At 41.4% G+C, this 24,991-nt stretch overlaps 1 protein-coding gene across 1 annotated transcript; it reads right to left on the bottom strand.

The window, feature by feature from the left end:
- Nucleotides 1-5,441: 5,441 nt before the first annotated feature.
- Nucleotides 5,442-6,210, bottom strand: LOC110703791. Its single transcript, XM_021881572.1, has 2 exons — nucleotides 5,962-6,210; nucleotides 5,442-5,669 (listed from the first exon to the last, which is right to left on the bottom strand). Exons 1-2 carry the CDS (start codon nucleotides 6,208-6,210, stop codon nucleotides 5,442-5,444), a joined length of 477 nt encoding a protein of 158 aa, XP_021737264.1.
- Between the last annotated feature and the right edge of the window lie 18,781 nt (nucleotides 6,211-24,991).

The following is a 24,991-nucleotide window of genomic DNA, read 5'->3' as shown; positions in this document are numbered from 1 at the left end:
GATGAGTCTGAAATGGACTTCATCCAGCTCGCCTGAGTCTAGCTGGTATTATGTGGCTCCCAAAGATGGCAGGGTGTTGTCCTATCTAAAGCTTAGTCGCTTTCATGACTAGACTAGCAAGTTCTTTTAGGTGGCTGTCCCCTCTGACTTCATTGTGCCGCGTAACTTAAGGGTGGTTCACACTAATATGGCTGGTGTTACATTCACCCCTACTGAGACTGTTCGAGAGACACAGGCTTATGACGCCCTGCAGGGTGCTGGCACTCTTGATTCCAGGTTCCCCAAGGTTTGGCTGCCCAACTCGCTCTATATTGTTGGCAACACGCAACTTTCTGCCATGCGCTTATGCTCTACTCATGAATCTGGTAAGTGTTACTTTTTCATTAGAGTTTTTCTTTTCACACATGCCCTTTCCTGTCTTATAGCTTTTTGCGTCTTTGTCCTTTCAGGTTACGACAAGTTGGATAAGAAACTTCTTGGCTTGAAGGAAAATTGGAAAAATCCTTTCACCGCTACACCTGAGAATCCTCCTAAGCTTTTTGAAACTTTGGAGGACTGTGTTGGCGCGCTAAAGGGTTAAATTCGGCTGGCTCTAGCTGAACTAATTAATTAAGATTTGTGTTTGGAACTGTGACTCCCATAGATCTCGCTGGTTTTAGTAGGGCTGATGTTGAGCCTTCATCTTCCACTATGGGGAGTCATCGCGCATATCGGAACAGGCTGAGAGATGTTACTTCGGGATCTGAGGCGTTAGTGGCGCGGGGTGCTTCGTCTATTGCGAAGGACCTTGCTACAGTTTTCGGCCGGGTGGCATCTCAGTTATCCCAAGTAGATCAGCCGGGAAACAAGCTTTGGTCGATGCTAAGAATGATGATGTTGATAATTTTCCTGATAGCGTTCTTAACTTTTCCCTTGAAACGGGGGTTGTGGGTGACACTGTTGTGGGTGAAAAGCCCCATCTTCTGCTGAGTATGTTCTGCTCTTTGCTACCAGTATTGACACTTTTATTGCTACCAAAGACTCTATTTTCCCTTCAATTCAAAGTTTCAAACCACTGGGTTCGAGCTTCCCAAAGATGTGATTGGGGAGCTTCCCAAAGTTGCTCCTCGTTCTCTTGGGCTCCCAGGTCGGCTGCGAACTGCCAGCCGGTCTAACACCTCGTCTAAAACAAAAGGCGAGACGTTAGCGGAAATAACGTCAAGACGGTAATGTCACTCTAAGGGTTACTAAAAACTAAAGGAAATAAATAAAGAACTAAAATAAATATAGTTTAGAGAAATAAATCCAAAATAATCAAAGAAAACTTTCAAACGAGGCAGAACAACCTCAAACCCGACTATTCCAAAAAGAGATGTAAAGATAACAAAAGAAACTCAATAAAACTACAAGGGAACAAACTAAACATTCTGCTCTCAGTCCAAACTCAACAAACACTACTCTTCACTTGCAAATAACATTTAGGTTCCACAATTAGTGGGGAGTAACTAGCAGTTCTCCCAAAACTTGTAGAAACACAAAGCTAAGCATAGGGTAAAGCATAGAAGCAGACATATAAATAATACAAAATATATACATGTCAAGATAAACATGATCTGATGATATACATAGATAGGAATACAGTTCAAAACATGCAACATGATTATAATACAAAACAAACATGTATATTGAAAGTAGATATATTACCACAAGCTTACAAAGTAAGAATAAATAGCACCCAAAATAGAGCGATAAACTCATAAAAAAAAACAATAATTAACACTTATAAAGGTTCTTTAGAGAGATTAAGGAAATTCTTGACTTGACTTAAGAAGACCTCTCAAAGTAGTAATAATTTTAAAACAAGGAATTTTAACTTTTCGAAAACTTATTCATAGTGAGGCAAGCATATAAAATATAAACCCCGGTGAAATCCGCAGCCCACCACCAAAGGTTTGTCATGGCGAACCTACAGACGATTTCGCAGCCATCTGCGTCCAAGAATGGCCAATCTCCCGGTTTTCCTACTCGAATTCCGCAGCCCGAGTAGTTTCGGACGACAACAATTAACCTAGGAAATTACATCTCGAATTCCGCAACCCAAGATGTTGGCATGTTCCAACCATTGAATTCCGCAGCCAAATGATTATCTTACACTCACAAATTATATAAAACTATAAAAATACTTCTTCAAAATCATCCAAACACATTTAGGGATCATCAACCCCAATTTAAAATACTGCAGGTCTTTACTTCTAAGACCAAAATTCAACAAAAATCCTTCAAAAGAGTTTAACTTCAAAATATACAAAAACAACTTATATATCATAACAGGGTGTCACTCTTATTGTCTGGATTTGGGTACGAAGCTAATTATAAAAAAAATATCACAATACACTCCATACACATCCCTTGGCGAAGCGGTGCTAAAAACAGTAATATTTGACTTTAAAGCACAACGATGTCGACAATTTACCGAACAACCAATAATGGCAGCAGCTACACCACTTCATTGACACTTCATAAACTCACCCCCAAATCATGCCAAAATGATAAAATAAAACTATGACATATTAATCCACATATTAGACAATATATACATACAAGATGGCTTAAATTCATGACTTTAACATACCAAAAACATCATGATAATGCAGCAGCCCCTAATTACAATTACAACAGCATATTGCACAACAGATTCACCCAAAACCAACCTTAAACCCATAATTAATCTTAGCTCATTAACATACACACTCTAAAAACATAATAGGTCATGATAGGTACAAGATTAGGCATAAAAATTAGGCAATACATCACTTAAAACCACTCAATTCACACGGTTCACAAACTGTTCTGGCTGCAACACATTTGCTTAGTTTTAGGCTTATAATCACATCAAAACTTACTTAAAACATGATGATTTAAATTTGGGATATTCCTAACATGATACCCAATTATAAATCAACAAGAAAGGCTTAGAAACCAAGCAAATAAACATGACAAGGGCTGTAGGAGTACACGACAACCTCAGTGAGTATAGAAGCAGCAATTAAGTCCTTCTAGTGCTTAAAATACATGGCATAACTTCCCTAAAATATGATTAAACAATTTAGGAACATACCTATCATGATGCTACACCAATTAGGGTACAAAAGCAACCTAAAACTAGGCAAATAGGGCTGTAAATCCACGACACAATGACAGTAATTACAGCAGCTATTTCATTGAGCATTAGGGTAATTTGAATCCGTCCGAGCCGCTCCAAACTCACGCCTCTTGCTAGCCCCAATTGATGATGTTATAGGGTGTTTGAGTGCTCGAATAAGGGGGAGGAACACAACAGCAATTACCCACGAAAACCCTTGATGAATACACGAAAATTTGAGAGAGTTTGAGAGGAGAAAGCAAATGATAAAATGCAGCAACAATACACACCCAATGGTCAAGGTTTATACGTAATTGAGAGGGGAAGAAGAAGAGTATTTAGAGCAGCAAATAGGTTGTTATTAAGAAAATTTAATTAGCCTTGAATGAGGTGTAATGAAGGGGGTTACTAGGCTAAATTTGTGCAGCAACTTACCAGCGGGTAAAGCCGTGTGAGAGGAGAAGAATTGGGTAAAAAAAATGCATCTTAGATGTCCACCTTATGAAATCCTAGATTTAGGAACCAATGGGCTGATTATTAGGAGGGTTAACTAAGCATTAACATGGGCTTAAGTAGCGCAAATAAACGAGCTTATACAAGCTTAATTAGACAGTTAACTACTAGCCTAAAATCTATACCGAGCTAATCCTAGTTAGCCCAAAAATAATCGAAGAGAAGAAACTAACTAAGAAGCAATTAAAATACACATATAATAACAACACTATTAATAATAATATTTGATAGTATCAATAACAATAACAAAAATAATTATAATAAGAACAATAATAATCAATAATAATAATTAAATCATGACGCAAAATAACATATAAAGTTTATATTTTAACAAAAATTAGGAAGAAAAGACGAAATACGAAGCAATTAATAATATATATACATAACAAATTTATTAATAATAATATTAGTATTATTAACAACAATATCAAAATATTAATATTAACTAATTCAAAATTCAAAATTTAAATAGAAATCAAAGTATTATTGAAAAGTGCGCGTAAAACCTTAATTTAAAATTATGGGGTGTTACAGCCGGGGTTGTCATTCTCAGTCTGCTGGGGTACAACAGCAGACTCCTCGGTTTAATGACCAAGCTAGAGGCTCCCTCTGTCTTCCCCTCTCCTACAAACCAGCCGGCTGCCAAAAGGGATCGCACCTCCTCTGCCCTGGATCCCCTTGCATCCCACTCTGCTAACACTGGCCTTCTTAGCGAGAATGTTGCAAAGGAGCTTGGGACTCACAACTCCACCGAGCTTAATCGATATGTTCACCAGGATCTGGGTGATGCCTTTGAAAATCCATTGTCAGCGACTTCTCGGTCTGGTGGTGGCATCTTTCGCCCTACTGAGCGATAGAATTTGGAAAGGTGCCTATTGACGCTGCTTTTCGACCCGTCCTGTGCCTAGATGGGGCTGGGAATGAGCTTTTTCGCCTTCTTATGAATGTGCAGGCTGATGAATCTCTTTTCATGGATAATCCTTATCAGGGTGGCACTTTGGGATACCGGCTCACTTAGGGTATCAGGTTGCCAGCTGACTCTACTAGTGGCTCTGTCAGCCTTCCTGTTACCACCACTTGCCATGATCTTCAGAAGGTTTGTTTCTTTTACCTTTATTCTTGGTTGTACCTTTCTGCCCTGATATTGCCGTTGTTATTGGAGTTAAGACCGTGGCTGACGAGCAATAAAGTTAGGTTTTAGCAGCTATCTCCCTCATTCTTCAGTGGTTCCTCTGAATATCCATCACCTAGGTCTGTAGTTACTAGGTAGTATTTGTGTTTATCTTTGGGGTGTATAACCGCCAAAGATTCTGTTATATAGGTGTTTTTATCTAACACTTTTATTTCTATCCTACTGGGTCTATCCAGGTTAACTTGGTTTCATTTTATGTACTTGCTGGATGTTTGCCAGCTTAAACTCGTACCTTATTTTAATTTGGCTAAATGTTTCTTTACCTTGGTGGATGGAGGTTCAACTTAAATATGCACTTCTTATTTTGCCTTAGTAATTTGTTGTTGCTTGTTTATTTTTGCATTTCTCTTCTCTGGGGGGACCTGCTATAGTCCTCCTTAGAACCAGATCACCAGGCAGCAATTCCCGATGCCTGACCCTGTTGTTGTAGGCCTTTTAGATTCTGCTCTTCTATACATCTAGCTTGAGAGTTGCCTTCAACCATACCTGAGGGAGAAAATCTAGCTCTTCCAGCAGGCGCTTCTCATTTCCCTGTTGCTCATAGTGTTGAATTCGCAGGCTGGGGATTTGCACCTCTACGGGAACAGTAGCATATGCTCCATATGCTAAGGAAAATTAACTCTTGCCCGTTACTTCCTTCTCCGTTATTCGATTCGCCCATAGCACCTTTGACACTAGATCAGCCCAAAGTCCCTTCTGTTCCTCAAGCTTTCTCTGCAAGGAAATTAAGATCAGCTTGTTTGCTGCTTCAGCTTGACTATTGCTCTGCGGGTGACACACAGACACACTTGCGTATTTGACATTCAGCTCCTCCAGGTAATCCTTTATAGCATCACAATCGAACTAGCAACCATGATAAAAAAAACTATACACTATGGCACCCTTAATCTTGTGATAATATTCTTCTAGATGAACGTTTTGACTTGGGACGCCTTTATGTATTTTGTGGGCTCGGCCTCTATCCATTTGGTGAAGTAATCCACTGCCACTATGAGGTACTTCCTTCCCGCTGACCTAGTGGTGAATGGTCTCAATATGTCCATTCCTTACTGGGCAAATGGGATCGGTATGAGAATCGAGGTCAAATCATTCGATAGCTGATTGATAACTGGTAAATATTTTTGGCACTTCTCACATTTTTAACATATGCCAAGGCATCTGGTGTCAATGTCGGCCAGTACGCTCCTCTTTGAAGTATCTCGACTTTTAAGGCTTTTCCACCTATGTGATTTGCACAGATTCCAGCATGAGTTTCTTCCATGATTCCCTCTTGTTCCCATTCAGGGATGCATCTAAGGAGTGTCTTTGAGAATCCTTTCTTATTTAGCTCTCCATTCATTACCACGTACCAGTTGACCTTCTTGGCTATGGCTGATGTGCTCATTCGTAGCCTAGCCAGGGTAGTCTCGTACTCTGCCTCAACTCATTGTTTGATGCCTTGAATTTGAATTTAATGGCATACTCAAATACGTTGCCCTATGGCAAGGTTAAAATGATCCCAGCCCCGCTGCCTGTCTGAGCGGTGGACCCGTCTACAGCCACTTTCCAAATTCCTACCTCGTCTTCCTTCTCCTCATACGAGGCTTCCATTATAAAATCAGCCAGAGCTTGAGCCTTTGTGGATGCCCTCGGCCTAAATTCCAACTCATACTCAGAGAGCTCAATTACCCACTTTACCAGTCTTCTCGAAGCATCCATTTTCTGTAGGGCCTTTTCCAGCGGGTGGTTAGTAAGGACTTGAACCACATGTGCGTCAAAATAAGGCTTTAATTTTCTTGTCATTGTTACTACTGCCAATGCTAACTTTTCCACCAGCGGGTATCTTTGTTCAGCTTCGATCAGCACGTGACTTACAAAATAAACTAGTTGTTGATGCTTGTTTCTTTCCACCAAGAGGACTGATCGTATTATCTGCGGTGAGGCTGAAATGTCTAACTAGAGCGTTTCACCCTGCTCCAGGCTGATCATCGTGGGCAGTTTGGTGAGATGCTACTTAATACCAACAAAGGCTTGTTTTTCTTCTTCACTCCACTTGAATTCATTGTTCCCTTTTAGCAGCTAGAAGAATAGTAAGGCTTTGTCCGCTGACTTGCTAATGAATCGGGTCAATGCAGCCATTCTTCTTGAGGCGCATTACGTCCTTAGTGCTTTTTGGTTCTAGGAGGCTGAGAACTGCTTACACCTTTTCGAGGTCGACGTCTATCCCTCTTTCACTCACCATGAACCCTAGGAATTTTCCCGAGCTCACTCCAAAAACGCACTTCTTTAGATTCAACTTGATGTGATACTTGTTCAGTGTGGCGAATGTTTCCTCTAGGTCTAAAATATGACATGTTGGCCTGGTGTAATACTTTTAACAATTGAATCATCGACATACACTTCCACACTCCGCCCTTTCTGATGTATAAACACCTTATCCATTGTCTTCAAAAACGTTGCCCCTGCATTCTTCAGCCCGAAGGGCATGGCAATGTAATTGTACACCCCTCCTTCAGTGATGAACGCAATTTTCTACCTACCTAGCTTGTGCAAACTAGTCTAGTGGTATCCTAAAAAGGCATCCATGAAGCTCATCAATGCGTGCCCACTCGTAGCGTCTACGAGCTGGTCAATTCCTGGCAGTGGGTAATAGTCCTTTGGACATGCTTTGTTGAGATTTGTGAAATCAACACACATCCTCCACTGACCATTTGCTTTCTTTACCATGACTACGTTGGCCAGCCATTCTGGATAGTCACATGGCTCAATGAACTCCGCTTTGAGCAGCTTGTCCACTTCTTCTTGTATGGCTTGATTCTTTTCAGCAGAGAAAGAGAAACTTCTCTTTTACTGCTTGATTGGCTTAACTTCCTCCTATACGTTTAGCCTATGGACCATGATTTCTAGATCAATTCCAGGCATCTCTTCTGCTGAGAATGCAAAAATGCTCCTGTTCTTTCTCAATAGTTCAATAAGGTTAACTCGCACTTCAAGCTCAATCCCTTTGCCAATTTTTACCAATCTGGAGCTATCTCCTTCGGTGAGTTCAATTTCTTTGTGTTCACAGCTAGGAATCGTCCTGGATGCCTCTTCTTTAGCAGGTTCAAAATTCTCCATGGCCAACTTTTACTTGTCCTTTTCACTACGATGTTATTCTCTTTTTCTTTTTCGAGACTTCCTCTCATCCTGAGCTTCTTTCTTAACTTCTGAGCCTGACTGGGATCTTATCTTTGCTCGATGCTTAAGGGTTGTAATGTAACACTATTGTGTTGTCTTCTGACTTCCCCTCAGTTTGGCAGATCTTCCATCATTGGTTGTGTAAGCCATTGCCATGTGGTAAGACCACTCCGCTTATCTTGTGGATCAGTGGTCTGCCCATTATCACATTATAGAGTGAGGGTGAGTCTACCACCAAGAACTCATCTCTGACGTCGCGTCATCTATACCCTTCTCCCACTTTACTTGACAGCTCCATAATGCCCTCTAGGATTAAGTTTGACCCATTGAACCCTATGACTTCATAGCTCACCCTTTTCAGATCCTTCCTGTCCAACTTGAGGCTCTTAAAGGCACTGATAAAGATTATGTTGGCTGAACTGCCGCCATCTATCAACACTCTGTCTACATGCCAGTTTGCAATTCTCACGGTGACTACTAGAGGGTCATCATGAGGGTAGATTATGCCCTTCTGATCGTATTCGTCGAACACTGTACGCGGTTGAGGCGGCAAGGGTTGCCATCTGCGCTTGTCATTGTAGTTCACTTGGTGAATCATTGCGCATAGGTCAGCTCTTGCCCTGTTCACCGTGCCGCCATGTACTGGTCCACCGCTAATGACCAGCACTTTACCGTTTAGCTTGCTATCACGATCTCTACTTTTATCTCGGTCTTTCTGACTCTTCTTATGGTCATAACCTGACATATCCTCCTCTCTATGCCGATTGTAATCAGAATATTGATTGAATTGACTTAAATACCCTTGTCGGACCAGATATTCTATGTTAACCTTAAGTTATGTGCATTCGTTAGTGGTATGCCCGTGACCCCTATGGAAGTTGCACCACTTGCTGGGATCGCAGTTCCTATTCATCATGCGAGGTGGTCTTTGCCACTTGTCATCAGACTTGTTCACATTGAATATGTGAGACCTAAAATGAGTGAGCGGGGTGTAATGTTCGAACTTTCTAACATGCGCTCCTCTTCTGTGGTCATTCCTTTTGATCCCCACTAACCTGTCCCCGTCTCTTTGACCTTGTTCAGCTTTACTTGGCTGATCGACCCTACTTAGCTGGGTTGTTTGTCACCTTTCTTCCCAGCATGGCTCTGTCACTTTCATCTCCTTTTATGAATTCAGGAGCCTTTCCTAACACCTCTTATAACACCCCGACCCCAAACAAATTAGAGAGGGGCCTATTGTCACGAATGCACATCAAGGGCCAACAACTGTCCCCACTAGACCAACACAAGTCCTTCTAGTGCATTTTTTCCTCACTCATGCGCACCCCAAGAAAACTTCCTATGAGGTCACCCATCCCAAGACTACTCCGAGCCAAGCAACCCCAAACCCAAATAAATTAGGGAGGGGCCTATTGTCACGAAATGTGCATCAAGGACAACAACTGTCCCTATAGACCAATACAAGTCCTTCCAACGCATTTTGTCCTCACTCATGCGCACCCTGGGAAAACTTCCCAAGAGGTCACCCACCCAAGACTACTCCCAACCAAGCACGCTGAACTGTGGAGTATCTTAGCATATGAGCTCCCTAAAAGGAAGTGCACCTTGTTGGTATGAGTAGTATATTAAACTCCTTTAAAGCAATCTTGAGGGGTATTAAACCTCTACCAGCGTTTTGAGGCTCTAACGCCCCATGTACGCTCTGATTGGTGATCCAGGTAGGAGTCCGCTCTACAAGGCTAAATGGGCTACCTCCTGGCTCATATCAGGGATTGTTGTGGCCTCCTTGTTGAACCGGGTGATGAAATCTCGAAGGGGTTCATCCTTCCCTTGGACTAATGACATTAGCTCCAAGGTCATTTTGGTACGATCCACTAAGGTGACGAAGTGTTCCATGAACATCCTTTTCAACTAGCTGTAAGAATAGAAGGAACCTTTTGGGATGGCCCCGCTCTATTCAGCTGCCAGCCTCTCTAGTGTTGGAGGGAACGCTTTACACCAGACCGAGTCTATCATGGTATACAACACCATGTGGTATTCTAACGCTGAGACATGGTTCTTTGAGGTGGTAGTTCCATTGTATTTGTAGGTTGGCATCTTGATCTTCTCCATCGGCTTTTTTAGAATCTTCGTGCAAAATAAGGAATCGTTTGGAATCACCTAAAGCCGAGCACACTTCCCCCTATCCAGACTTGGCCCTCGTCTGTGATCGGAGATCTTCTGCTAGTAACTTGTGCCTCTGGGCTTCCCTTCTTAGCCGCTTCGTCCTCTTCCCACTCCTAGTTCAGGTTGTGAGCTTACAGTTCTAGAACCCTATTTCTCAAATGCATCAGCTCTTTCTGCTCCGGGGTGAGAACTGGTGATGCAAGCTTCTTGGTTGCTGGCTCTGAGGTGGCAACAACTGATGTCGAGCCAACTTCTTTTCCAAAATTGGTAAGCACCGCCGTCAACGGCGCCTGTTGCTCCTTACTGCATTTGGAAAGGTTTTGGAGGATGGTTGGCATGTTGACAATCTAAGATTTCAGGGTTGGGGGAGTTTGGATGATTGTTTTGTTATTCAAGCCTGTTACTGGCATTTCAAATTTGAAAGATGGACTAGATCTTGCCAGATCTCCCGGTTTCATCACCATTTTTGTCGCATTAGGTGCTAGTCCGGCGGGATTGGATTTTTGGGTTACAATTAATTTGGATTTTTTGGTGGATCCCTTAAGATCCGTAGTAGCTGATGTTGGTTTTTGTGGTGTTTGGTTGTTTTCGAGGTTAGTGTTTCTATCGCTCCTTCTCCGACCATAGTGGTTAACCAGCCGGTCCTTGCTCAGTCGGCGAACTTTAAGTACGGATAATCCTGGCCCTTTCTTCTAGCGCCAATAAATGCCGGTATGGCACTGGGGGTTCACACAGGTACGGGCCGGGTCCAGCTGAGTAACCTGCACATGGTAACAAACGTAATTGCCCTCGGGGATGGCTCGAGGAACTCCTGCTCCGATGCTTAAGTTAGTATGTGTTTAGAGAGAGAAAGTGTACTTAGATAAAGAGAGAGTGTGTAGGAACTTATGTGTCTAACCTCCTTTCCGTTGTACTTGGTCCTCTATATATTGGTGTACGATCTCCTTCAGGTGGAGCCATACTGGTCAGCCTATAAGCTAACTCTAACAGGCTGGTGAGCCCTCCTAAATATCCTTACAGTAGTGAGTGCGCACCCCGTGAGTAAAGCCAGGAGCATTATAATGGCTTAGCAAGAGTTTTCTCATACAACTAGCCCCTTAAGAGGTTGTGTGAGGTCATTCATGCTAGCTCTTGAATGATTGTTGCGCCTCTCCTGAGTGAAGCCGACTGCGAGGAATAGCTCAGTATGAGCTATCCCATAAAATGATGATAAAAGAATGGAGAAGGATTGATGGCTTGATCGGTCAACGTTTAGATAATGTATAATGCGGATAGATGTGGTCTAATGAACCTATGTTAGTACGCGGTTGTTGCATAAATTGAGCTAAAATGTGTATCGCATATGATAAATTAGGTCTTTTGAAGTAGTTAAGGACAAGTAAAATTAATGAGACACACAAGGGGTTGTTCCTAGAAAATCATGCAGAAGTGTTCTAGTTGTGAAAATGGGTTGAAGAAGAGAAAAATAGTGGAGAATGCAGGGTGTGCATGCCTTGTGTGGTGCACATGAAGAAACCCTTGAACATTTGTTTCAGAATTGTGACTTGGTTAGAAGAGTGTGGGCATGTGGCCCATTAGGAATCCAGGAAGAGGGTATACACCCTCTAATTAATTCATGAACAAAAAATCTGTTGCAATACCGTACCTCATAAAACACGAAGAGAAATCGATACCTTTGATGCTTGCTACTTTTGGGGCAATCTCAGTTCATAGAAACAACTTTTTTTAAAGGAGGGAGGCAGTGCAAGCCCGAAGAATATAATGGCTATTTTGGAATACTCTCTGAAAAGGTTTACGATGAAGAAAGACAATGATCTACAGGGTTCACCATAGGAAAGCCAATCTACGATCCAACACTGTAATAGTGGACGGAGCATGAAATTATGGAAAAACAGATAGAATAGTGTAGCAGCCATAAGGTGGGAAATAAGGAATGAGGCTAAAGTTTTGGATGGAGGAGCTTATATTAGCCGGTTCACACGAAATAAGCGCTTCAAGTAGAACTGGAAGCAATTTTGTAGGTATCAGCAAAGCAGTATGGTATAATTCTAATGTGGAAGTGTGACAATGAAGTAATCATAGAAATCAAGAATCCAAGAAGCTCAACCTAGGAGCTTAGGAATCTATCCTTGAACATTAAAGAGTTTATTATTAAAGAGTTTATTATTAATGAGCTTGTATTTTTTTTTTTGGTATCTGTAATGTCCCTAGGAGTCAAGTCACTATTGCTCATAAACTACCAGCTAGTCAAAGTTAAGAGGAAGAAGTAACCAGAGTTTATTATTGTTTACTCATTCGAAAAACGAATTAACCAGACCACTATAATTTTATCTCTCCATTTCACAACAAGAGGTGTTAAAACACCAATGCCTCTAAGAAACAATCACCAACACCGTAATTTTTTTATTTTTTTATCCACATCCGCTACCTAATGAAAATATGTGAACGAACTGTAGGGTTTCATAGTGACCCGACACTACGCGGAAGGAAACCCACCAAGACCCGCCCCTTAATTAATGCAATTAACAAGCATAATAAACTTAATCAAACAAGATTAAGAACAAGAGTTATACCTTTGACGCGTGCTTCGCTCCTAAAGAGCTCTTACTTCAAAATCCCGAAAAGACGAGATCTCTGACGGATCGTACCCTCGACCCGACCCGAGCGTCCTAAGTCTTGAAGGTTAGTCAAGACCCGGACAAAATAACTATGAGTTTTACGAATTAAAGGTTTACTCTTTTCTTAGAGTTGCCTTTTTAATTCCACTCAAGGTTGTGTATTTCCCAATACCCAAGCTTGGTATTTATAGGGAAATGAACCCTTGCATTTCATTCCCCAACCAATGTGGGAGAATGTGTAATTTGCTAATTAGTTTATTTCTAAAATAAATCAATAAATAAATGCAATCACAATTCGACAAGTGTCAAAGGGAGAGAGAGCATTAGGTGAGGACCATGGAGAGGTGGGGGGACCAATGCCTTGCTCCCCAAGGCTTTCTCAAAGCTTTGGTCCCCACCCTCACAAAACCGCATCACCCAAGGCTGCTGGCCAGCTACCAGCTAGCACGCCAGCTTGTTGTGCCAGCTATCCCAGCATGCTAGCACAAGCCCAGTAGCAGCGCTGGTGCTTGCTGGCGCGTGCTGGCGCTGGTGCTTGCTGGTGCGTGCTGGCGCTGGTGCTAGTAACCCACACATCATCGCTGCACCATATGCTTGCATGGCCCAGCATGCGTGCTGCTAGCGAGCCACGCATGCTGGCCTCTCGCTTCGCCAGCCAGACGCACCACACTCGCACATCATGCGCGCCACGCATCAGCCCCTCTCGCATGCAATGCCTAGCATGCGTGCTGCTAGCAAGCCACGCATGCTTGGCTTGACGTTGCCAGCTTGCTAGCCCCTTCGCACACACTCGCATAGCCACACGCATCAGCCTCGGCCATGCACCGTGCACCATGCACGCACATGCCTCGCCCAAGCACCACGCACCATGCATGCGCCAGTGCCTGGCACTAGCTGTGCTTGGTGCGTGTGGTCCTGCCATGCGCCCAGCATTGTGCTAGGGCCGCTACGGCACCAGGCCATCCTAGGGCATGCATGGTGCGCCAAGTGATGCTACCTGGGCTACGATGGTGCCCAGCCATCCTAGGGCACGCATGGTGCACCTAGTGATGCTCATTGGCTTGCGATGGCTGCGATGGCACCCAACATCATGCTAGGGCTGCGATAGTGCTTAGGCATGATGTCAGGGCTGTATTGGCCCGCCTGGTGCTAGCGATAGCCAGCCATGGTGCCAAGCCATCACGCTAAGGCTGCGATAGCGCTTAGGCATGATGCTAGGGCTGCTATGGCGCGTCTAGTGCCTATGATGAGCTAGCCTAGCCTTGCTATGGCTATGCTCATACTTGTCGATTGTGATTTTGCGACGCTCGGTCTCGACGCCCTAGGCTCGATGTCTGATGTCTGTATTCGTAAAACTCTGTTGACTCATTAAATCCTTTCGGATTAATTTGTCGTCTCGGATCGGTGATTCGATTGGGTTCGACCCGAAGGGTTCAGTTAAGATTAAGCTGTAATATCAATTGTACCTCGATATTACTGATCGAAAGCGGCCTCCACCTAGGCATTCCAATCACTTGACCTTACTGAAGAATTAGCCATGTAATAATTCTGAACCCTCTATTGGAAGAATACACTTGTTGGAGGGACACCATTCCTTTCACGAACTATATAAAAGTCTAAACTAAGGCATTATTCCTTATGAACAAGTCATTCCTCTTTTTCCCTTATTGTATGACTTTTACGTTTTTTTCCCTTGCTTTGCCACTTCTGAAGAGGATGTTAGCTAGAGATGGAAATGAATGCTTATTGGCCATGTCCCCGAAAAAAAGCGCCAATGTTTTAATAAGCATAAGAGTAGTTAAGCTTCATACACATAAAGTGGTGTTGATATGCCACCAGCCAAAACAAAATTTACTACATGATCACATATTCTCGCTTATTGTAATCTAAGTACAATTATTGATAAAATGATGTAATTGTAATATCAAGCCATATTCAGGGTTCATAAATATTGAGTTACATAACAAATACGGAGTATAACTATATATTATCGTCTAAAAGTATGAAGTAAAATATATCACCTTGTTATAAATATAAGGGAAAAGGAGAATATTAGAGAGAGATGTAGATGGTAATGTGTTGATATCTCATTTCATTAGACCATCCCATATATATACATGATGAAAATATGTAACCTATATGGAAAATAAAGAGTCCATTCATGTCATCATGTGGGAGTTACGATGTAGAGTAAAGGTATATGGGGGTTACAAGGAGAGTCATAATATTGGGAGTTACAAGCCATAATGGGCATACACAATTATTATATTTTGTAACACTCCCCCTTGGATGCCCATTATCTAAGAGAGATTTAATGCATTTATATGCTGCCTCATTAAAAACCTTTCCAAGAAAAACCCTGTGGGAAAAAACTATGGATAAGGGAAAAAGAGTGCAGCGCGTAATTACTCCCCCTCATTATTATATCAGTAAAGATCTTTGTCACGACGCAATCCAATACAATACGATTTTAAATGTTTCAGTTGGAAGAACCTCAATAAATAAGTCTGCTAAGTTCTCACTTGAACGAATCTGCATAACATTTATATCTCCATTCTTTTGAAGATCATGAGTGGAGAAAAATTTGGGTGAGATGTGCTTTGTTCTGTCACCTTTGATATATCCTTCCTTAAATTGAGCAATACAAGCTGCATTATCCTCATATAGAGTCATCAGTGCTTCTTTTCCAAATGATAAACCACAAACTTCTTTTATATGCTGAATTACCGACCTTAACCATACACATTTACGACTAGCCTCGTGAATTGCTAAAATCTCATAATGATTGGAAGAAGTAGTTGCAATGGTTTATATCATGGAACTTCAAGAAATGGCAATACCACCATATGTGAACACATATCCAGTTTAATATTGAGCATTATGTGGATAAGATAAATAACCTGCATCTGCAAAACCAATCAAATTTTCTTTGGACAATTTAGGAACGAACGAATAAACCCATACCTTCATACCTTAGAGGTAACGAAGTATATGTTTAATTCCATTCCAATGCCTTCGGGTGGGACATGAACAAAACCTTGCTAATAAATTAACTAAAAATGATATGTCAGGTCGTGTATGACTTGCAAGGTACATTAGTGCTCCTATTGCACTTAGATAAGGAACTTCAAGGCCAAGAATTTCTTCATCATTTTCCCGGGGTTGGAAAGGATCCTTCTCTACATCAAACAATCTTACAACCATACGGAAGCTTGATGGATGTGTTGTATCCATAGAAAATCTTTTAAGGACTTTTTCTGTGTATGTTGATTGATGCACAAGGATTCCATTCTCTAGGTGCTCTATTTGTAACCCCAACCAAAATTTTGACTTTTCAAGATCTTTTATTTCAAACTCTTTCTTCAGATAATCGACAGTCACCGAAATCTCTTCAGGAGTTCCAATGATATTCAAATCATCAACATACACTGCAATTATAGAAAATCCTAATCCAAATTTCATTATTAAAATACATGGGCCGATAGGATCATTCTTACAACCTTCTTTTAACAAATACTTCAATCCATAAAGAGATTTGTTCAATTTAATACAGAAATGTTCTTGAGAACTAGATTTTGCTGCTTTTGGCAATTTGAATCCTTTTAGGAGCTTCATGGAAATGTCATTAGCTAGTGGGCCATATAAATAAGATTTGACTACATCCATCAAACGTAAGTCAAGTCCTTCTCTTATTGCCAGACTAATCAAAAATCTAAAAGTAGTTGCATCCACCACAGGAGAGTATGTCTCCTCGTAATCAATATCAGGTCTTTGTGAGAATCCTTGTGCAACTAATCGTGCCTTATATCTTACAACTTCATCATTTTCATTTCTCTTTCGCACAAAGACCCATTTACATTCCACTGGCTTTACACCTTCAGGTGTATGGACTACAAGTCTGAATACTTCTCTTTTTTCAAGAGATTTTAATTCTGCTTGAATTACTTCTTTCCATTTTGTCCAATCATTTCTTTGTCTACATTCTTCAATGGATTTTAGTTCATGATCCTCATTATTATTAACATCTAATGCCACATTACATGCAAAAACATCGTCGACGTTGATTTGATTTTAGTTCCATGTAATTCCAGACACAATATAATTTGTTAAAATTTCTTTATTATCAGGTACCTGAATTTCTTCTTATATCATGCCTAAAGTCTCTTTTGGAGATCCTTCGAAAACTATTTCTTCAACTTGACCATCATCAATCATTGCTCATTTTCATTTCAAGGATTCTTATCTTTAGAACCTATTGGTCTTCCACGTTTCAGACGTGGTTTAGACTCATTAGCAAATTTATTTTGTCCTTCCGGGACATTTATTTTAAATGGAGCATTTACAGCTAGAATATGTGACTTAGTCACTCTTTTTGGGTCAACAAACTAGTCTGGCAATTGATTTGTTAAACCTTGTAAATGAATTATCTTTTGAACTTTTAGTTCACATTGTTTAGTTTGAGGATCAAGATAGGATAATGATAATTCATTCCATTTAATTTCCTTTTCCAGCTCTCTTTTTTCTCCCCCTAATGTTGGGAAAAGTGACTCGTTAAAATGACAATCTGCAAAACGAGCCGTAAATAAATCCCCTGTTGTAGGCTTAAGATATGTCATTATTGATGGGTATTCAAATCCAACATATATTCCCAACCTCCTTTGAGGACTTATCTTAGAGCGTTGTGGTGGAGCTATTGGGACATAAACCGCACATCCAAAAAATTCTTAGATGGGAAATATTTGGTTCCTGACCATAAACCAATTGTTATGGGGAGAACTTGTGATAACTTGTTGGCTGATGCGAATTAGTGTTGCCGCATGTAATATGGCATGTCCCCAAGCAGAAATTGGGAGGTTGGATTTCATAAGCAACGGTCTGGCAATTAACTGAAGACGTTTAATTAATGACTTTTCCATACCGTTTTGTGTATGAACATGTGCTACATGATGTTAACATTTATCCTAATGGACATGTAATAATCATTAAAAGTGTGAGAAGTAAATTCACCAGCATTATCAAGACGAATAGTCTAAATAGGAGTATCTGGAAAATGTGCTCGTAACTTAATCAATTGGGCAAGTAATCTCACAAACGCCAAGTTAGGAGTTGATAACAAGGATACATGTGACCACCTAGTCGGTGCATCGATCAAAACCATAAAATATCTAAATAGTCCACATGTGGGATGTATGGGCCCACAAATATCTCCTTGTATACGTTCCTTAAAACTAATTGATTCAAAATTCATCTCAGCTGGTGATGGGCGAATTATCAACTTGCCTTCTGAGTAAGCAGCACATGGAAAATTATTATGAAGAATCTGCTGGCTCTTCAAAGAATGTCCAAATGAATTCTCAATTATTTTTTGCATCATTATTGAAACGAGATGGCCTAACGGGTCATGCCAAACAACAAAGTTATTAGTAAATTGAAAGGAATGGTGTCCTTCGAACAAGTGTATTATTCCGATAGAGGGTTCAGAATTATCGGATAGCAAATTCTTCAGTAAGGTCAAGTGATCGGAAAGCCTAGGTGGAGGCCGCTTTCGATCAGTTATATTAATGTACAATTAATATTATAGCTTAATCTTGACTGAAACCTTCGACTCGAACCCAACTGAACAACCGATCCGAGACGACGAATCAATCCGAGGGATTTGATGAGTCATCGGAGTTTTACGAACAAAGACTTCGGATTTTGAGCTTAGAGCGTCGAGATCAAACGTCGCAAGTCGAGTCGAATATAGAATTTGACAAGACGCGAAATTAATTAAGTTACAAGTACGAGCCTAGCCGTAGCCCCGTATTGGCCTAGCCATGTGAGTGCTAGGCTAGGCAAGACCCATAGCAAAGCCTAGCATGCTAGGCGTGCTAGGGCCTTTCGTGTGTGCTAGCAAGCCATGCGCCAAAGCATCGGAAGGCTAGGCCTTGATAGCATGCTAAGCGTTGGCGCTAGGCAAGGCCTAGCACTGCTCGTCACACCATCGCTAGCATAGCACCATGCTAGGCGTGCTGTGCTATGCGTGGTGCTAGGCGCTAGTAGCCTCGCTAGCACAGCATCGCACAGCACCATGCGTGTGCGTGTGCCTTACTAGCAAGGCACTAGGCAATAGTAGCGTCCAGCCATCGCAGCCACGCACCGAGCATCGCATAGCAGCATGCTTAGCTTGCTAGGCACTGGCGCGCACTAAGCAGCCAGCCTCTCGTAAGAACGTTGCATTGTAGGGCTGGGACTTGTAAGCAATGCGCGCTGTGCGTGCGAGAGCTGGGCTAGGCACCTTGCGAGGATAGAAATGGCTTGCACTAGGAACCTTGCTAGGCAGCGCCCAGCATGCGTGGCTCGCTAGCAGCACCCATGCTGGCTGTGCTAGAGATGCTTGTTATGCTGGCTGCGATGCTTGCGTGTGTGTGCTGGCTGGCTTCCCAGCCATGGTGCTAGGCGCCAGCTGGCAGCCTTGGCAGCCAAGGCAAGCTGCCAACCAACCACATGGAGGAAGTCGATTTTGTGTTAGTGGGGACAAAAGGGTTGGAGCATTGCGTTGGGCACCAAGGCCATGGTCCCCCCCCCCCTTGGAAATGGTCCTCACCTAATCTACCTTCCTCCTTATGCCACTTGTAACTTATTGATTGCTTTACAATTTTAATTTTGTTTTAATTAAAATAAAATGGGAAAATTGCAAATCTCCTACATTGATCAAGAGTGGGAATTCAAGGTTCATTTCCCTATAAATACCAAGGTTTTGGGATTTGGGAAGAACACTTGAGTAGAACTCGATAAGGCATCTCATTGATTTTGAGAAAACCTTGAAGTTCGTAAAACTCTAGTTTTTATTGGTCAGGTCCCGACTAACCTTCGGGACTTGGATCGTTCGGGTCGGGTTCGTGGGTACGAGCCGTTGGAGACCTTGCATTTGCGGGGTTCAAGTAAGAGCTCGGGTTTCGAGCGAAGCACACGTCAAGGGTAAGAATGTCTTTTCTTTCTCTCTCTCTTATTTGTTGTTTAATTAGTGATTAAATGCTTAGTCGCTTTAATTAGTGTGCGGGTCTTGCGTGGGTTTCCCTTCCGCGTAGAGTCAGACTCTACGAAACCCAACAGCGCTATCGGAGCCGCGCTCACTTTAATTATTTTGACAAATAATTAATTAAGGTGATTTAAAATGGATTTAAATTTCTGGTTGTGCTTTCTAATTGATTAAGGTAATTAATTAATTTTAATCTCGTATTTTTTTCAATTTTGGTTGGTGAACCCAGATTTCGACTCAAAAATAGTGATTTTTGGGTTGAATTGATGTTCTAAATCGCTTCAGACTCTTTCAGGATTGTCCAGAAGCCAAAATCCACCCAGAAATATATTTTTCGAGGGTTTTTTCGTTTTTGACGAAAATTTTTAAATCTTTTAACCTGGACTAATTATTGCATGATGAAGGTATATTAAATGTATGGTTGCATCCCTAATCTACTACAATTATAAACCTCATTAAGCATGTTTATGAAGTAATAATTGGTGCTTAATTTGGTTTGTTCACTTTTTAAACTTGTATTTTTTTCACATTATTGCAAATAAATTGCTTTGAGTGTGAATGTTTATGGTGAACTTGCAATTTTGAATCCCCTAAAATTTCAAAGATTCAATCTTTAATTGTTTATTTGGTTGGAACTTTGATTGCTAAATTCCATGTTGAACTAATTTTTGGAATTAATCATTTTTGTGTTGATTAAAGTCCTTAAAGTTCAAAACTTGTGAAGGAATTTTTATAAATCTTCATATTGGAAGATGTAAATTTTTCAATTTTACACAAGTTATTGTTGGAAAAGTTTTTCATTAGATGAAAGAGTTTTTTTTTCCAACTCCCTATTTTGTCAAAACTCATCATTAATTTACATTTTGGTTAAATTAATTATGGGTGTAGCCTTTCAATTTTAAAGCATCAAGAAAGACCTAAATTATTTCAAAGGTAATTTTGGATGATTTAGGCTTGTGCACCATTAAATGGAATTTAAATTAAGTTGGACTTATTTTATTTCATTTTGCCCTAAATTGATTCTAAAATAAATTTAGGATTAATTTTATGTCACACGTAAATCGAGATTAAAATCCCGAGAAATGGCACGCAAATCGAGGCAAGAACACCCAAGCGCCACCAAGGCTAGTCGGGCTGCCTAAGCAGCCTTCATGTGGCTTCCTATTGTGCGCACAGGGGTGTTGTGCCTTGAGGTGCTGTTGCGGTGTGTGGCAAGAGGCTGCTGTTGCGGGCTGATGGCTGGATGCGTGGCCTTAGGCTGCTGGAGTGCTTGTGCGTGCTGCTGGGCAGCGAGGCAGCAAGCTCCGGCCAGCCAGCCAAATACTGCCAGTGCCAGCGAGCAGCTAGCATGCATAGCATGCTGCTGGTGCTAGCTAGCATGGTATGCTGCGGTAGGCGAGCATGCTAGCACCCAGCACCAGACGCAACAAATGAGCTGCCTAGCAGCCATGGTGCGCAGCCCTCGTGTTTTGAAGGTGGGCTATTTTTCTTAATTATTGGGTTATCGTTTTTGCAAAATTTTGCGGTTTTAATTTATTATTTTAACGAGGTTAGACCTCGGTTATTCGGCTCTTGCAAAATTTTGGTTAGCCGGCTTAGTTAATTAGATTAATTAAGTTGGATGCGGAATTTAGTGGGAGCTTCGTTAATTGCATGATATAATTCAGTCTCAATCACGTAAAATGTTAAACAACTTTGACTAGTTTTAATTAGGCGTGTTAATTGGATTAACCACCTAAATTAGTTACTTGTTTGCGCGCGTTATGCATTGTTACTTGTTTTTCGTTGTAAAATGCATGGGACATTCACATATAGTGATTGGATGAATGGAAAATATATTGTTTCACAGGTTTCGTGAAAATGGCAACTAGTGGGGCCTAATTAGGATAGTAAATACGGACTGTGATCCGTTATGTATTTTTGTAAATCTAAATACGGTCTGCATACCGTTGAGTATTTTTGTACCTTAATATTTAAATTTGCACGAACGCTATGAATGGTTTTTCATTTCAAATTCTTTCAATTGTAGAAACATGTCTGCAAGTAATTTAAACAACAACTCTATGTGCCCGGAACTCCCTAACAAGTTGGCTTTTAGCCTTAACTTGATCAACTTCAAGGAGTGGGAGGAGGAACTCATGAAAACTCTTCGGAATTGTTCCTTGGAGTAAACTCTTGATACTCCCATGCCAAGCTTCTTCTCTAAGGGGATCATGACCGATGAGGCTCATGAAAATCGGTCTTTCGATTGCAAGAAAGTCTCACGACTTATGGCAAATTCCATCCCGGAAGATTGGAAGGAAAAGCTCTCCTTCTATTTTCCGGACACGTTCCTCAAAGGACTTGAGGACGTTGTCAATGTAAGAGTCACCAAGAGTGACAATGGCAACCATGATGGACTCGTGTTTGATTTTACTAGGTCACTCTCAAACATGAAGATAAAGCCACCGAATGTGGGTTGTCTTGTTAAGGAAAGGCGTCGGCTTTGGACAAAGGTCTACAATACCAAATTGAGACCCGGCATACCCCTCCGACCTCATGTGTTTGGAATCACTAGGCTCTTCAAACACATGCAGCTTCTCGGAATCTCATTGGAGGATGAGATGGCGGGGCATATCTTGCTTGCTTCGCTCCACTCGGGCTATGATGCACTTAGAGTGCATATAGCTGCGGGAAAGGAGACACGCTCCTTAATGGAGGTGGTGCAACTTCTTAGCCGAGACACCGCCTATGGAGTGACCGAGAGGCCCTTGAGAGCAAGGAGAATGGAGTTCAAGAACAAGGAAAAGATGCGGTGCTTCTATTGTGGTGGGCAAGGCCACTACAAGAGGGAATGCAAGCTCTTCCGAAAGGAGGAGGAGGAGAGAAATGTGGCATCTGCCTCAGGTATCTTCATTAACACTTATGTTTATAGCTATACATAGGTATTGGATACCACATATGACTCACTTTACGTTGCCTTTTTAGGAACCAAGTGAGATGGCTTCACAAGTGGATGTGCGACTGCAAACGAACGACAAAGATGGTCTTTTGATCGTGCTTGTAGGCACATTTATTTTGTCTATGATTTGTAATTAAACAATGGTTGTTTTCTTATGCTTTTGAACATATTTTGATCTATGGTGTTGGACACCAAGTTATTTTGATCACAAGACTTAATCAATAGTTGGTTTGTTGAATCAAACCTACTTGTGGCATTGTCATCTTGGCCACATTAACATCAAACGCATCAAGAAACTTCTTCAAGAAGGTGTTCTTGACTCATTCGACTGGAGTCGTTTGAAAATTGCGAGGGATGTCTATAAGGCAAGATGATAAACCAACCTTTCTCCAAGTTGGGAGAAAGGGCAAGTGACGCATTGGGTCTAATACATACGGACGTATGTAGACCAATGCGTACACCCACAAGGCAAGGTTATCGATATTTCATTACCTTCACGGACGACTATAGTAGATATGGTTATATCTACCTTATGTCGAATAAATCTGAATCCTTTGAGAAATTCAAAGAATTTCAGAGTGAAGTTGAAAACCAACTTGGCAAGAAAATAAAAGCACTTTGATCAAATCGAGGTGGCGAGTATTTGAGCCATGAATTCGGCGATCACTTGAAAGAAAAGGGTATTCTTTCAGAGTTGACACCTCCTGGAACTCCACAATGAAACGGAGTATCCGAACGAAGGAATCGAATCTTGTTAGACATGGTTCGATCATTGATGGGTCTTAGTGAACTTCCTATCTCTTTCTGGGGACACGCACTCCTAACTGCGGCACTAACAATGAACCGTGCTCCTTCAAAAGCTGTCGAAAAGACTCCATACGAATTATGGACCAAGAAACCTCCGAGGTTGTCTTATCTTAAGATTTGGGGTTGCGAAGCATATGTCAATAGATTAATTTCTGACAAACTTCACCCAAAATCGGACAAGTGTTTCTTTGTGGGTTACCCAAAAGAAACCAAGGGGTATTACATCTACAATAAATCCGAGAACAAAGTGTTTGTTGCTCGTGATGGTGTCTTTTTGGAAGGAAAATCGAACTCGACAAAGTTCGAGAGGTAGAGCAACAAAGTCAACATGACAAAACTGACAATCGAAGTGCTTTAGAAGCAGCTGCTGACATTGGTCAGAGTCAAACCGACAATGTAAATGCTCAACCTATTACCCTGCGTAGGTCGCATCGGCCAAGATCTCAACCAAACAAATACCTTGGTATTGACATAACCGAAGATCAAGACATCTTAGTTATGGATGGAGATGAGCCAGCGACGTACAAACAAGCTATGACGAGCCCTGACTCTGCTAAATGGAAAGAGGCCATGAAATCCGAGATGGACTCCATGTCTGAAAATCAAGTCTGGGACTTGGTTAATTTTCCCGAAGGTTATACACCTATCAGTTGCAAATGGATTTTCAAATTGAAAACAGACAAAGATGGAAATGTATCCATATACAAAGCTAGACTGGTGGCAAAAGGTTACAGGCAAATTCACGGAGTTTATTATGATGAAACCTTTTCACTAATTGCAATGCTTAAGTCCGTTTGGATAATCCTAGCGATTGTTGCCTATTACGAATACGAAATATTGCAAATAGATGTCAAAACCGCCTTCCTTAATGGGATTTTGGAAGAAACTGTGTGTATAACACAGCCGGAAGGTTTTGTCAATCCAAGCAATACAAGCTTAAGAAGTCCATTTACGGACTAAAGCAAGCAAGCAGAAGTTGTAATCTGCGATTTGATGAAGCCATTAGTAAGTTTGGTTTCATTAAGAATCCAGATGAGTCTTGTGTTTACAAGAAGGTCAGTGGGAGTGACATCGCATTCCTAGTATTATATGTCGATGACATATTACTCATTGGAAACAACACTAAACTGTTAAAGTCCGTAAAGGGCTGGCTGGGAAAGTGATTTTCAATGAAGGACTTAGGAGAGGCATAGTACATATTGGGCATGAAGATCTATAGGGATAGATCTAAGAGGATGATTGGATTGAGCCAAAGTACTTACATAGATAAGGTACTGGCACGATTCAACATGGAAGGGGCCAAGATAGGGCACCTACCCATGTCCCATGGCATAACTCTCAGCAAGAAACAGTGTCCATAGAAACCTGATGAGCGAGAGAGAATGAGTCAGATTCCATATGCTTCACTTATTGGATCGATTATGTATGCCATGATATGTACTGGGCCGGATGTATC

Source organism: Chenopodium quinoa, unplaced genomic scaffold, assembly GCF_001683475.1.
Source record: "Chenopodium quinoa cultivar QQ74 unplaced genomic scaffold, ASM168347v1, whole genome shotgun sequence".
NCBI lineage: Eukaryota > Viridiplantae > Streptophyta > Magnoliopsida > Caryophyllales > Amaranthaceae > Chenopodium > Chenopodium quinoa.
This window is presented reverse-complemented; position numbering and strand designations above follow the sequence as displayed.